This window comes from Lontra canadensis, unplaced genomic scaffold (assembly GCF_010015895.1).
Source record: "Lontra canadensis isolate GAN:19392208 unplaced genomic scaffold, GSC_riverotter_1.0 scaffold31, whole genome shotgun sequence".
NCBI classification, from domain to species: Eukaryota; Metazoa; Chordata; class Mammalia; order Carnivora; family Mustelidae; genus Lontra; species Lontra canadensis.
Window position 1 is genome coordinate 3,427,814 of NW_022631025.1, and position 14,578 is coordinate 3,442,391.

General features: G+C 59.3%; 1 protein-coding gene across 2 annotated transcripts; it reads right to left on the reverse strand.

The window, feature by feature from the left end:
* Positions 1 to 1,253: 1,253 nt before the first annotated feature.
* On the reverse strand, positions 1,254 to 14,182 carry SUSD3 (sushi domain containing 3). Of its 2 annotated transcripts, none has more exons than XM_032866449.1 (5): positions 11,000 to 11,066; positions 5,442 to 5,630; positions 3,587 to 3,731; positions 2,928 to 3,086; positions 1,254 to 1,901 (listed from the first exon to the last, which is right to left on the reverse strand). In XM_032866449.1, exons 1-5 carry the CDS (start codon positions 11,049 to 11,051, stop codon positions 1,706 to 1,708), a joined length of 741 nt encoding a protein of 246 aa, XP_032722340.1. In that variant the 5' UTR covers positions 11,052 to 11,066; the 3' UTR covers positions 1,254 to 1,705. The 2 variants fall into 2 exon arrangements, with proteins under 2 accessions (XP_032722340.1, XP_032722341.1); XM_032866450.1 differs by lacking the exon at positions 11,000 to 11,066 and adding an exon at positions 14,038 to 14,182 and having other exon boundaries at positions 1,255 to 1,901.
* Between the last annotated feature and the right edge of the window lie 396 nt (positions 14,183 to 14,578).

The following is a 14,578-nucleotide window of genomic DNA, read 5'->3' on the forward strand; positions in this document are numbered from 1 at the left end:
GGCCCTGCCCCAACAGAGGTTCCGCTGATATTAACCAAATGAAGCATGTGGGCACTGAGCACTGGGAAAGCAAGAGGCTAGAGACCTCCTGGAGAGGCTGCCCATGCCCAAGATAGCCCCTCCATCCTCCCATCCCGGGTGACACCCTTCTGCCATCTCATTCCACGGCAAATCAGGCTGGCCTTTGTGAGGGTGACGGGTGACAGAGTGAGCTGGGTGCCCTCTGACGCCGGGTGGTAAGGAGCACTGTGGCTCCCTTCCCTCCTGGGCCGCCTGCTCCTGGGGAGGAGCGGCCCCCATGTGCTGAGGGCACTCAGGCCGCACTGCGGTGAGCCCTGTGCCGGCAGGAGTGGAGGCCCACAGCCAGCAACTGGCACCTGTCCTGGAAGCGGGTCCCTGGCCCCGGCAAGCCTTCAAGGGATGCCCCAGCCTCATGAGACCCCGAGCCAGAGCCACCCTGCCCCCACCTGACACAGAGCGGTAACAGGTGCTAATTATTTCTGAGCCACTACATTTCGTGGTCACTGGTTATGTGGCAGCTTAAAAGGAACATGCCAGACATCTGAGTGGATGCCCGGCCGAAGCGAGGGAGAGCTCCACGTGATAGCTGAGGAGGGCGTGGGGATTTCTGATTGCTCTATCTGAAAATAGCCTCTGTATACACGAAACAATTGAGAGCAGGGTCTCCCAGATGTCTGCACACCCATGTTCACAGCAGCAGAGAGGTAGAAGCCATCCAGTGTCCACCCTCAGATGGAAGGACATACAGATGTGGCATAGATACACGGTGGGTTCAGCCTTAAAAAGGAAGGGTGTTCTGACACCTGCTGTGACAGCTGTGGGTTAGGGGACCAGGATGGCTTCAAAGGCATCCACCCCTGCCTGGTCCTCCTCCCACGCAGAAGGGGAGCCCCGCTGCCCTCCTCGTTGGGTGGGATGCAGCGGCCATGAGCTGGCATGACTTCCCACACCCGTGGAAGGCAAGGCTTGCACTCAGGACTCATCATGGACACCGGCCACCAGGGTGCAAGGAGACCCAGGCCACAAGAGACAGCCGCCACCAGTGAGGTCTCTGCTGACAGCTGCGGTGCCCAGATGTGTGAGCTGGCCAGCCTCCACATGGCCCGGTGCCAGCCAGCGGCTGACCACGTTGCCCAGCACAGCCCCCCAAGCCCAGAGCACTGAGCAGGAGTGAAGAGGGAGTTGTTTTACAGCTTGAGTAAAACCTGCTTGATGTCTTTTGGGAGAGACTGAAAATCGAGACAGCGATTTTTACCTTTGTTTCTCCATTGTTAGAACTGTTTATTTCACACCCCTTTCCCCTCGTGGCTACTTTGCATAGAGCAGAAGCAGTGCCCCAACTCACTCCCTGCTCTCTCTCCCCCAACCCAATGCAAAACGAGATTTGCTAAAAACATCTCCCAGGCTCTTTAAAGGAGCCAGCTGGGTGGGGAGGCTGCATCTGGTTCCGGAAACTCTGTGGTGGCTCGGAGGACGCCTGTCTATAAAAGCTGCTCCAGAGGGGCCCCCCTGGGACAGGACACCGCTCTGGAGTCCCCAGCTCAGTTCTGTGAGGGATCCCTAACCCCGGAAGCTGGTTTCACTGACCCATCGCAAGCTAGACACAGGTTGAGACGTAGGTGGCTGGGTGGTGGAGTGTCCCTGGTCCTCCTGTGTGAAGGGCAGGCTCCAGACTCTGCCTCAGTCACCCCGGGACGTAGGCCATGTGCTGTCTGGACACTCCTGCAGTGGGCCAGTGGGCAGGCGGGGTGCGCCCCAGGTCGGCCGCGTGCACCATCACCTGGGCACAGGGTGAGCTCGCAGGACAGCTAGTGGTCCAGGGGTCCTTGTCCATGCCATGGGCCATGCCAGCCAGCTCTCTGGTGCCCTCACCTAGGTCCCTGCAGGAAAAAGAGGCAAGGCTTGGGGGAAGGGCAAGGACCAGTGTCACCCTGCCCCCATGACAGGCCCCTGGGGCCTGACCTTCCGTAGGCTTAGGCAGGCTTAGAACTGCCCTAAGCCTGAGGAGGTCCCTCCACTGGTGCCCCTGCCTGGGCGTCAGACCCCTCACGTGTACGAGGTATGTGATCCAAGAAGCAGCGTGCCCACCTTCCAAGGGTGGGAAGGGTCTACTTGGGGGTGGTGCTGAGGAAGGGGGCTCATTCAGAGTGTACATAAACCCTAGGGGCCATTCTGTCATCCCAGGGCAGTAACTGGTTCCGGCTGGAACGTCCCTGGACCCTGAGGCCTTGGGTCAGAGGTCGTGGAGACAGCAGAGTGGTCCCTCGTAGAGACCGCAGCCTGCATGCCCATGGGATGCCTGCCCAACCCGTGTCTGTGACCCGCACCCATGCCACCATGGGGCCCCTCGCTGAGACGCAGCCCGAATGTGGCTGTGCAGAAGCCTGGTGGCCCAGGATTCCACCTCTGTGGGACCACAGGCCCAGGGCCCGCACATGGCAACGGCCATCCCACTTAGGGTGCCTGGAACCCAGCCTCAGGTGCCACTTGTCGTGGGGTAAGAAGGGATGCGTTTAAACCTAGCAACACTAGGAGGTGCTTTCTCTGCAGTCCACGTGCAGCCTCGACAGGACTCCCCGAGTCAGAGAACAGGGTGTAAGAGGACATCCTTGTGATGGCTCAGAAAGCACATGCACACATGTAGGAAGCATGAGAGACAGGAGGGGGAGACACAGGGAGTCCTGCTGGGGCCTTGGGAAGGGAGCTCATGTCTGCAGGTCTGAATTCCCAGGAGAAAGGCCTCAGGCACAGGGTCTGGACCCTGGGTGAGAAGGACGGCCGGCCACTGGTGCAGGGGCAGGAGTTGAGGTCCAGGTAAGCCTGGGCAGTGTGTGGGGGGGTGGTATTCTGACCGAGCTGGGGGCCCGCCTCACCCTGGTGCCCCCCTCAACACCCCCCAGGCGCACATAGTGAAACTGTAGTTGTCATGGGCCTGGCCAGGATGGCCTGCGGGCCCCCCACCGCCGCCACCGCTGTTACTGTTGTTCACGCCCTTGAGGCCCAGGTAGGCAGGTGGCACTGTCTCCAAGTCCCCGGCTCTCAGCTGGAGCCACAGCTGGGTCGCCCTGGGGAGAGATGGGGAAGGATGCTCAGGACACCAGACCTCGGCGAGATAGCCGCTGCAGCCGGAAGCTCTAGGGCTGGAGGGTGCCAAGGGCCGCTCACACTGAGCCCCGAGCCGCACCCCTGCAGAGGGTTAAGATGGCAGCTCACACCCTGTAAATATTTTATAAGAAACACACAGGCAAAGCTATAGTACGGTGAAGGTGGCGGTGGCCCAGCGTCTGGCCGCCCGCCAAAACTCCCTATCACCGGTCAGCCCTGCTCACCCAGCACAGTGGGGTGTGAGCCAGCTCTGCCTAAGGGACACCCAGTCCAGCCCCATGTGCATGGGATGCCGAGCCCCCCACTGCCGTGGGGCCACGCTCTGCAGCTTGGCTCCCTGAGGAGCCACGGCTGCCCCAGCGGCCCCACATACCTGCAGGAGGCCCCGGCACAGACGGCAGGAGCCCGTGAAGAGCCCTCCGGCAGCAGGGAGGGCTGGGGGCTATGGGGGCCAGCGTACCTGTCGGATGGCTGCTCACTCCTCTTCATGCACCGCACGAGGCAGCAGGTGAGGAAGGCCATGGACATGAGCAGGATGATGGCACAGCTGATGATGGAGGCGATCACGGCCACCTTGAAGCTGAAGGTCTCGTATGGCGGCACCGCTGCAAGGAAGACAAGGCTACTTCCTGTGGGGGGCTTGCCCAGGCTCTCAGCAAGCTCTGTTCCATGGCGGGGGAGCAAGGAGGTGCTGCGGCCAAGTTCTGTGCAGAATGTTGTTGGAGTGGGGCTATCAGGGAACACTGCCGTCTAAGGATGTCTTGGGGCGCCTGGGTGACTCAGTTGTTAAGTATCTGCCTTCGTCTCAGGTCATGATCCCAGAGTCCTAGGATCGAGCCCCACATCCTGCTCAGCAGAAGGTCTGCTACTCCCTCTCCCACTCCCCGTGCTTGTGTTCCCTCTCTCGCGGTCTCTCTTCTCTGTCAAATAAATAAACAAATAAATAATCTTAAAAAAAAAAAAGAGAGAAGAAAGGGCTGTATTGGCAGAGTTTTTGAGGGTGCGTAGGAGCTCACAGTGGCACACTGGGAACAGCTGTGACAGCGAGGTCGATGGTGGCCCACACACTGCAGCCTGGGCCCCAGATGCCCACATACAGCCCATGGCCTGCTTCCACAAGGTCGCAAGCCAGCACAACCCTCCAAGGGCCTATGGGCCGTCACTTTCTGGAAGGGCTCAAAAGCAAGAAAAATGGCTGTGCTCAGGGTCAAAGGGCCTTTGCCACTTAATAGCCATGTGACCAGCTACGTGCTGAGAAGTGGTTCTATTTGGTTCTAAAGGGTGTTCTGGGAAAACAAGGCCCGGGGTCTCAGTATGAGCAATACTGCATATCCTCCCTCGCCACAGACACTGCTCATACCCCATATCCCCGTCTCTTGCCCTAGCTGAACACAGCCCACCCACACGGAAGACCTCTCCCGGCCTCCCCTGCAGTTGCATGTCTACATTCCGCTCCGTGGGGTGAGGAGAAGGGTGGGGAGCACTGTCTGAGGGCCTTCCTTGCCCTGCCTGCCAGGAACAGGTGCTTCCATCCTGAGCCATGTCCCCGAGCCACAGCCCAGAGAGGCCTGGGTCCTTGTTACAGGGGGTGCCACATGAGATGCCCTTCCTGAGGGCCATGGGCAAGAGAAAGCTTGGTGAACCTGTTCTCTTGGGTTTCCTGTCTCCTGGAGTCTAATCTGACAGGCACCCTCCTTATCAGACATTCATCCGACACATGAATATTTTAAAGGCTCTGAGAAGTGCTGCAGCCTATGACTCCTGCATTTTCCCATCTGTGTTGACCACGGAGCCCTCTCCAATGCACATACATCAACACAACAATGACTGCACTTTGGGAAATGCTGTGCTGGGTGTTATTAACACCCTGTACAACAAATACAACTCAAATACTGGAAAGCCGTCTCTTCACCCAACTGGGAACATCAGTCCCTCCAGTTCAAGGATCCGTGACACACACAATAACCATGGCACCCTCCTAGTACGATCGGCCATGTGCATGCACAAGAGGACGAATGAATGAACAAACATAGCCGCCCACTTCAAAAACAACAGAGCGCTAGTTCCAATGTACAAGTGACCTCTTGGAGGTGAGCAGCCACCTCAGGGGCAGAGCCGGGACCCTGCTGCTGGGCCTTGAGTGCAAACGAAGACATGAAGCCCCATGTGGGCTGTTGGGCTGCTAGCACCAGGAGTAGACCCTACACAGAGGCCCCACGCTGACCCGTACCCACTGCACCCCTGCCGTGGATCGGCAGCCCCCCACCCCCCACAGGTGCTGAGTTGGGGGGTGGCTTTGGGGAAGCGGGACTCACATTTGCACACAGGGGTCACTGAAGACCACTCGGCAACACTCCCCTTCCAGGCACAGGTGAGGAGGCCAGACCCAACCATCTGGTGGCCTGAGGGGCAGTGGAACACAATAATGGTCCCCACGGAAGTGCCGTTGCCACGGAGGACTTGGAGGGTGCCCCTCGGTGGTGACTGCACATGTGTGCACACGCCTAGGGAAGAAAAGAGGAGAGATGGTGTGAGGACCGGATGCTGGCAGGCAGGGTAGTGCTAATGGGCAGAAGCCCCACTAGCCACGTGACACTCTGGAGAAGTGTCATAACCCAGGCTACCAAGTGTGGTGGCCATCCGGCCGGTGGCCACAGATAAAGGCAGACTGGGTCCCACAGTAAGCGATCTCTGGAGGCTCCAAGGACCGCAGTGTTGAAAACACAACTTTGTGTCAGAAGACAATAAAGGCGAATTCAGGCAACCCCTGAATGTGGTTTGAATGGCTCGGGTCCACTGATGTTGGACTTATTACAGGACAGAACTGTCCGCGTAGTTCCCTTACCTGTGACTTTCCCAATGACGTCTGCTTCTCTCCAGCTCCCTTTACTGTAGGACCATAGTACGTAACACACCTAACACACAAGCCACGTGTCTAGTGGCTGGTGGTGTGATCAGTGAGGCTTTGGTCACCAGGGAGCAGTAAGCAGCAGCAGCGCTAAGGTTTTTGGGAGAGTTTGAAGTTATACCTGAATATCAACCACGTGGGGGTCATCACCCCTAACTGTGCTCCACCAGGCTGCAAGTGCTCGGCCCCACTGAGAACCTGAGGGGGTCCACAGGCTGCAATGTGAGGGAGAAGGTGAGCCAGGGGCCCTTAGGCTTTGTGCACTTCATGGGGGGGGGGCTCACTCCCGGATCAGCTGAGACACCCTGGACACCCATGAGCAGAGCAGTCCATCACTCCCTCACAGATGGGGAAACTGAGGCACGGCAAGGGTGGACAGTGCTTGGCCTTCCTGTGTGCACATGACCATCACCAGTGTCACTGCCACCACCAGCAATGCAGCTCTGATAGAATGTTCCGATCAAGAAGGACCCTCACGTAACTAAAAAAAAAAAGGACCCTCACTCCCAGCCCGGTTCAGCACCCACAGCCATCCCAGAGGAGAGCAAGGAGGAATCCTCATCCCCACTTTCCCGTGGGGATGCCGATCTTGCAGAGGGGGCTGACGCCATGGGGAGGGGCCCAGAAATAACACTCGGCATAGAAGGAGGGTCTCTCCCTACAGACCACCCTTATGTATCAACAACAGCGCTCAGAGTCACAACAGAGAAGTATGGGTCAAGCAGAAAAGAAAAACAAATGCCTCAAAAACCAGGGGCAGGGCAATCAATTAAAAAAATTAAATACAAGACATTCATGTCGAAAAGGAAGAAGCAAAACTTCTTCATCCGATGACATGATCTTGGATCTAGAAAAACCCCCAGGAATCTAGTAAAAACCTACAGAAACAAATAAGAATTCCCATGGGGCCACAGGAGACAAGACCGACACACGGAAATCTGCCATATTTCAGTACAGCGGCTGTGAACAGCCTAGAGTGAGACGGAGACGGCAATCCCACTTTCTTTTGTAGGATAAACTGAACAAAATAAGGGCAAAACTTAAACCATGAAAACTCTAAGACATTGTTGGTGGAAATAAAGTTCCTGAATGAAGGGAAGCCACCCGTGTCTGCGGACAGGGAGACGGACTCCAGGGGGATGCACGCTCGCCTCCGCTCATCTGCACATGCAGCCTGGCCTCTACCAGAGTCCCAGCTGCCGCCCTTCTAGAAACTAACAGGCTGGTCCAAAAATTCATAAGGAATTGCAGAAGACCCAGCAGCCCACACAAAAATGATCTTGAAAAAGAACAAAATTGGAGGATTCACACTTTCAAAAGTTTCCACAAAGCTACGGTGACAAAGGGACAGACATCGAGGCCAGTGGCGCAGAGCTGAGAGCCCAGAAATAAACTCGTATTCCCAGTGAAGCGAGTTTCGACAAGGGTGCCCAGACGATTCAGTGGGACGAGAACAGTGCTCCAGCAACCGATGCCTGACGACACTATTCACCTGTAGGCAGCGGGAGCAAGGAGCCTGATGGGTGGCTCGATCCCAGGACCCCAAGACGACCGGAGCTGAAGGCAGACGCTTCACTGACTGAGTCACCCAGGTGCCCTGCAGAAATTATTATACTGAATTACAGCAGGGACCTAAATTTAAAAGTGGGCAAAGGATCGGATAGACATTTCTCCACAGATGTACCAGTGGCCCATGACAAGATGCTCAGCGTCCTTCACCTTCAGGAAAGCACTAATCAGATCAGGGAGGCGCTGCTTCTCCTCCACAAGTGTCTGTCCGTGAGACAGAGGGGGACAGGTGTACCAGGGCTGTGGGAACCCGAGCCCCGCGTGGCAGGCGGAAATGCAGGCGGGCAGTGGCCCTAGTGGGGCCCAGCGCGCACATGGACAGTCAGCGTGTGATGCCGCCATGCCCCGCTCAGCCACAGAACGGGGAGAGGAAAACACATCCACACAGACCTGTACACACACGTTCCCAGCAGCACTGTTCACAACAGCTGAAACCTAGAAACTGCCCTCCCGCCCACCTGCTGATGAACGGATAAATGGCACACAGAACAAGCCACACAGGGAATATCAAAGGACAGAGGCCCTGACCCACCGTGCAGCCCAGTCGGCCACAAAACCTCACGTGGTCGGATTGCATTTCTATGAACCTCCCCCATGAGGCCAATCCTCAGGCAGAGAGTGGATCAACCGGGGCGGGAGAGACACTGCTGCAGCATGCATGACTTCTTTCTGGGGTGATGAAAATGTCCTGGGGCGGACCGTGGGGAGGGCTGCCCAGATCTGCCAGACACGTTAAATACTGTATACTTCAGGGGCGCCTGGGTGGCTCAGTGGGTTAAAGCCTCTGCCTTCGGCTCAGGTCATGATCTGAGGGTCCTGGGATTGAGCCCCACATCGGGCCCTCTGCTCGGCAGGGGGCCTGCTTCCTCCTCTCTCTCTGCCTTCCTCTCTGCCTACTTGTGACCTCTATCTGTCAAATAAATAAAAATAAAATCTTAAAAAAAATACTGTATACTTCAAAGAATGAATCACATCGCATATGAATTCTCTCTCAATAAAGCAAAAAAACAATTTCAGGAAAAGACTTATGTCAATCAAAGAAATGCACATTTGAAACGTGAGGCATTGTTTTTGGGCTGTTGGTAGCGTCAACGGTAAAATGACTAGCCTACCAAGGTGGGTGGGGGGTGGAAGGGTGCTGACCTGGCACCCACCCTGTGGGGTGCCCAGTGGGACGCACACCCAGACTCCGGAGTGAGCTCTGAACTGACCAACCTCTCCCTCGACAGCCGGCCATGCATTCATGAATGGACGGAAGAAGGCCCAAGCCCGGGACCTCCACCAGGACCGTGGACCTGGACTCATGTGGTCCTTCTGGGCAGGGGGGTTTGGGAAGGGTAGATGGGCCACAGGCCGGCCACATGGTCACCCTGCAGCCAACACTTCCCAGTGCCCGATTTAGACCTGTCACTTCTGCATTCTTCTGTGCTCAGTGGCTTCCTTGGCACCGCCCTGCAAGGCCCTGGCCCTTGGGGAGGGGAGGCAGCTGAGTTCCAGGGGTGCTCGCCCTGGTCTGCCCCCCCCCCACCAGCACCCAGTCTGTACAGCTAGAACTTTCTCAAGAAAACCCCAGATGAAGCCACCAGTGAAAGGTCCAGGGTCAGGGTCAGCCTAGAAGGCCTGATAACAAATCCCTTCAACTCTGCGAGTATGTCTGAGTATACTTAAGTATAACTTAAGACCCAGGGAGAGCGCCCCCAGCAACAAGGCCTTGTCGCAACAAGGCTGCATGTAACCAGGTGGCCCTCCAGACCCCCACCCCTGGGCTCTGCCTGCCTGCACTGCTGGCCCCAGGAATCAAGGCAGCAAGGCTGCTCTGCGGCGCACTCCCCCACCCCACCAGCTGGGTGACCCTGTCACTCTGCCGCTCTGGGCCTGGGACCTACCTGTCGGTGTGGCAGCTGGCTGGGCAGGGGGCCTGCCCCAGACAACGAGGCCCCAGCAGGGAAACCAGCACTGTCATTGGGACACAGTGCGCCCTGGCATGTGCACAGGGTGGGGGCAGGGCCCGCTGCCAACAGTCACATCCTGAGCTGTGGCCAGTTCCGGTGGCCAAGATACCCAACCCAGCTTTCACCACCTGGCAATGCTCCTCCCCAAGTGCTCCCAACAGTGAGGATGGGAGAGTGTGGGGGTGGCGCTGACCTGCAGGCCCGCCATGGCGCACCCCCAACGCAAGATGGGGAAAAAGAATGTGGGGCTCACCCTGTGAACACGCGGCAGGGCTCCAGGAGAGTCCTGCCCCCCTCCCCCAGCCCTGGGGCCTCAGACTGCATTTCCCAACAGCGAGGGGAGCTCAGACCCATCAGAGGCTGGGAGTTGTGCCACCAGCACAAGTGTGCAGCTTGAACACTTAAAAACCCAGCCTGAGGAAATAATCCTGGTAAGTGAGGGGAGGAAGAGGAGCCTTGCCCACAGCCCACCCTGCAGAGGGGCCAGGCTTGGCGCTCAGGCCTCCGTGATCCCGGAGCCTGGATGGGATGTGGACAAGCAGGAGGGTGGTCCTGCCCTGTGGGGAAGACCCCAGCCCCCAAACCTCAGGCCCCCTCCATGGGGTCGGACTCTGCTCCACTGTCTCCCAGACCCAGGTTCTTGCTCAGACTTCATGTCCCCATCTGCGAAACTGGGTGCCCTGCCCCCAGGGTCATGAGGAGGACCGCCCCATGGAAACCTTAGAGCCATGCCTGGAGCTCACTAACACTCTCCCCTGGGAGGGGGCAATGCCTCTTCTGACCCTCCAGGCCGTGGTACCCAAGCCAACCTCCCAGCCCCAGGCTCCTATGGGCTCTCCTGCATCCCTTCCCTGGCTGAGCCCATCTGCCAGACGAGGAAGCTGAGGTCCACCTTGTCCACCCAGCACCCCAGGTGTCCACTGGCAGGGTCCCCACAAGACCTTTCCACTGGTGACACACAGCCAGGCCAGAGCAGGGAGGCGGCAAGGTGCCAAAGGGCTACTGGGGATTCGAAACACCTACCTACCCCAGCCTCCCTGGCCCCCCAACATGTCCTGAGTCACCAAGGCCTGGCAGCTGGGCCAGCTGGCTCCAGCGGCCGCATCCCCTAGACTACAAACCCAGCCTCTGCCCAGCCCGGAGACCCCCAGGACACCCCCCACCCTTTCACTACCCCACCAACAGCCCCCGCCTTGATGTCTAAGAGGCAAATCCCATCTTTCCCCATCCTTGCTGAAAACCCACAGAGACACCCAGCGGCCAGGCCAGCCCTCCACCTGCCACTGGCCCAGACACTGGAAGCTGCACCCCTCAGCCTTTGCCACCTCTCTCCTCAGGCTCTTTATGATCCCTCTCTCTTTTCTACTATGTTCAAATACATCTCAAAGGAGGAAAAACACAGCAAACGGATTTGATGCAAAGAAGGCACAAACCCAAACCAAACCTGTGGGCTCCCCTGGACAGTAAAGGGCAGACCTGCGCTGGACTGCCCACATCCTCAGCCCCTGACCCCCTCGCACACAGAGGGGGGCAGGGCCTGACCCTGGCGCTTCCCCAGCCCAGCCCGCATGGCCAGCGGGAGAAGAACAAGCCTCTCTTGTTAATCTTTTATCTGGAACCCTGGACCACAGGCCCACCCCTCTCATCCTTCTTCCTGGAGACCAGGCTGCCCTCAAACCCTGACCTCACCCACAGGGGCCCAGGTAAATAAGTTACCTACCCCTCTTCTGCCAAAGGATCATGGGAGATGGGGAGGCCAGCCTCAGGGCCAGCCCACCAAGGGCCTGGGTCTCTCTGCCACGGGGGATTTGCTTCTTGCTCTGAGTCTGTTGCCCTCAAATGGAAAGGGAAACCCCAGGAGGAGAGTTTAAAAGGGTGACCTGCGCACACACAGGTGTTCTATGGAGGGTGGGACCCCCACGATCCCAGCAGGAGGGACAGCCACACGTGAGAGGCCCATAGCCCTGGTTGTGTGTCCTCAGGCAAGACACCCGCCCTCTCAGAGCAGGTCTCCTTTCCCCATGGGGCGGGGGGCAGGCCTGGACCTTGGCCACTGTGGAGACCAGGTCATCCCAGCATTCCCCTGGTGGCTGGCAGGTGACCTCACACCAGCAGAATACACAGTGCCTTCCAGAGCAGAACCAGGCTGACTCCAACCCTTTCAGGGGAGAACATCAAGGCTCTGCCCACACCTGGCAGGAGGCCAAGCTGGCCTTGCAGGGGAACACAGGCCACATCTGGATTCCCACGTCTCCCCCTGGGCCTCAGTCTCTCCTTCATGAAAAGGGCACAGGTCACCTGTGCAGCAGGGCAGCAGGAGCGACGCCCAGGGCATGCCCTCACCATCCTGGGTCCTCCTGCTGCCCCTTCCCAGGCCCCTCCCTCAAGACCTTCCAGAAGGTCCGGGAGTGGGGGCACCTCTGGCTGCTGGAACCCTGTGTCCCTCCTGCAGTCTTATACAATCTCCCCCATCAGGGAGTTGCTGGAGCTGCTCTGGGACGAGGGCCAGAGCCGGCGGGGGCCATGGGCAGTGGAAGGGTGGCCTTCGTGTTGGTCTGGGCACCCAGGCAGCCACTCCACAAAAATTTAAGCCCCTGCTCTGAGCCAGCATCTCCCCGCCCACCTGCCCTTCAGCAGCCATACATGGGTGATGCAGGAAGAATGCGGATCCCAGGACACAGCTGGACTTCAACACCTAGTCTCAGGAGAACAGAGCGATGTGTCCATTTTACAACTACAGGAAAAACACCCCCCACTGCTATGTTTAAGGGAGTGCCAAAATGTCTCCAAAAGACCCCCCCCCCCCACATCCCTTCACAACCCCACAGGAACAAGAGGGAATCCACTTCACAGCTCGAAAGACCAAGGCCACAGGGCAGGGGAATGGTGGAGTCTGGATGGACCTGTTACCTGGGAGCAGAACGACCATGGCCAGGGTGGGTACACAGGCCCCCCAACTCCACCTGGCCCGTCCACAAGCATGGGGGCAGGTATACCATGCCCACCACTCAGCACATGGGGAAACTGAGGCGAGAGGCAGAGACACATCCCAGGTCAGAGGGGGGCTTCCGAACCCAAATGTGGGGGAAGGACTCCTATGGGCTGGGAGAGCCCCCTCCCCAGGCTCACATCCGGGAGAGGGCTGAGAGGTAGCCATCAGAAGCAGGGGTGGAGCTGGGCTGGGCTGGCCAGAGGGCAGGGACTGGCCTCTAAGAAACCTCCCTGCCCCCCACACCCCCCCCAGCCCCAGGCAGAGTTCTCAGTAGTCTTTTGTATGCAAACACATCAGGGCCTCCGTCCAAGTCCCAGTCCTAAATTCGGCTTGTGCAAGCAGCTTCTTGGTCAACACCCACCTCCCCCGGTAGTGCGGCAACAAAGCCACAGGTTCCCGACGGAATAGAGCAACACCGGCAAAGCACCAAATGCAGGAGGGGATGGGGTGCAAGGGGGTCAAAGAAAATAAACCCCCCTCAACCAGCCAGGGGCAGGTCTCAGCTCCCACTCCCAAAGCTGAGCGCCTCTGCTCTGCAGGCAACTTACCTCCTTGAGCCTCAGTTTCCCCATTTGAGAAGAACCTGCCCGCCCATTACTCCCCAGAGTGGCAGATGTCATTGTTTTAGTCCTGAATGGGCTGCCCCCACGGGGTGTGACCTGGGCCAGCCTGATCCTCCAGGTCCACCTTCCACGTGTGGGAAGAGCCCCATCCCGCACCTGGCCTGGGGCACAGTTGTGCAGAGACCCTCAGGCTCAAAGGAGAGGGGCAGCGCGCACTAAAGGGAGGCTCTGGGACATCTGCTGCTGCTTCTAGGAGGGTTAGGCTTCAGACGCAGTCATGCAGCAAAGCCAGCGTTCAAACCTGCGCCTTCGGAGGAGCTCCTACACCCCAGCTAAGCACGACGGGGAAGCCTCATCAAAACACTCTCGAAATCAATCACAAAGTAAGCCAACTGCCAGCCCTCCCTCCTTTCGGAGACCCCGGACCTCATGCCGGGCCCGGCAGTCGCGGGACCTCGGGCAGGCGTCCTCCCCTCCTGGCTCAGTTTCCCCACCTGTGAAGGGGGGGCAGCCAGCGGCACCTCCCCGCAAAGCGAAGCAGGTTCACCACGTCCGCCTCACCGACTTCCCCCGTAAGCAGCCGGCCAGGAGCTGGCGCCGCACCGGGAGAGGGCGCGCACCTGGGCGGGTGGGCGGCTGGGCTGCTGGGCGCCGCCGCCTGGTTTCAGGCCGCCTGCAGCCGGACTTCGGCTCTGCTGGGGCGCCGGCTCTGCCAGCGGAGTGGGTCGGGGAGGCTCGTTCTTTGGCGGGTGTCGCGCTGGGGGCCGTCCCGAACCCGGCTGTGCGCCCCTTCTCCCCGCTGTGTGCTCCTGCCCCCACGGCTGTGCGCACCCCCTCCCCGCCTCCGCCGTGCCGCCCGCCTCTCGACTTCCCTGTCGGTGAAATGGGTGCAGAGCCCCACTCGCGGCCCGCAGCCCCAGCGCTCACCTGTGCGGTTCCCCGGGGCGGGCTCCTCGTTCCCCGCACGCTCCCCGGGCCTCGCCTTACGGCGAGGGGTCGCGGCTGCCGTGGGCATCCCTGCGCTCCGCGGCACTCTGCGGGGACTGCAGGGCCGAAGCCCGAGGGGCGGGGCAGCCCTGGACACGCCCTCCAGGGGCCCCTCCCCATGGGTCTGGGGGCGTGGCCGGCCCCGCGGGAGCCCCAACCCCCAAGGGGCCAAGCTTGGCTGTACAGGAAGTCTCGCTCCAGGGCCTTGCAAGGGCTTTGCCCTCGGCTCCCGCCCCGCCGAACACCCCGGTCCCCCAGGCCAGGTGTCCGTGAGGGGCACGTGGCTGCCCCATCTGTGTCACCGTGAGCCAGGCCCTCTTAGCTAGGGCTCGATGTTGTTGGTTTTCACTGAGGAACCCCGGGTGCTGGGGGCACATTCAGATCCCTGGGCTCTGGCTGTGCCCCCACCTACACATGAGGGGGAACTGCCCTCTCCTAGCTCTCCCCCTCCAGCTCAACTACTTGGTCGTGGTACCCGGCT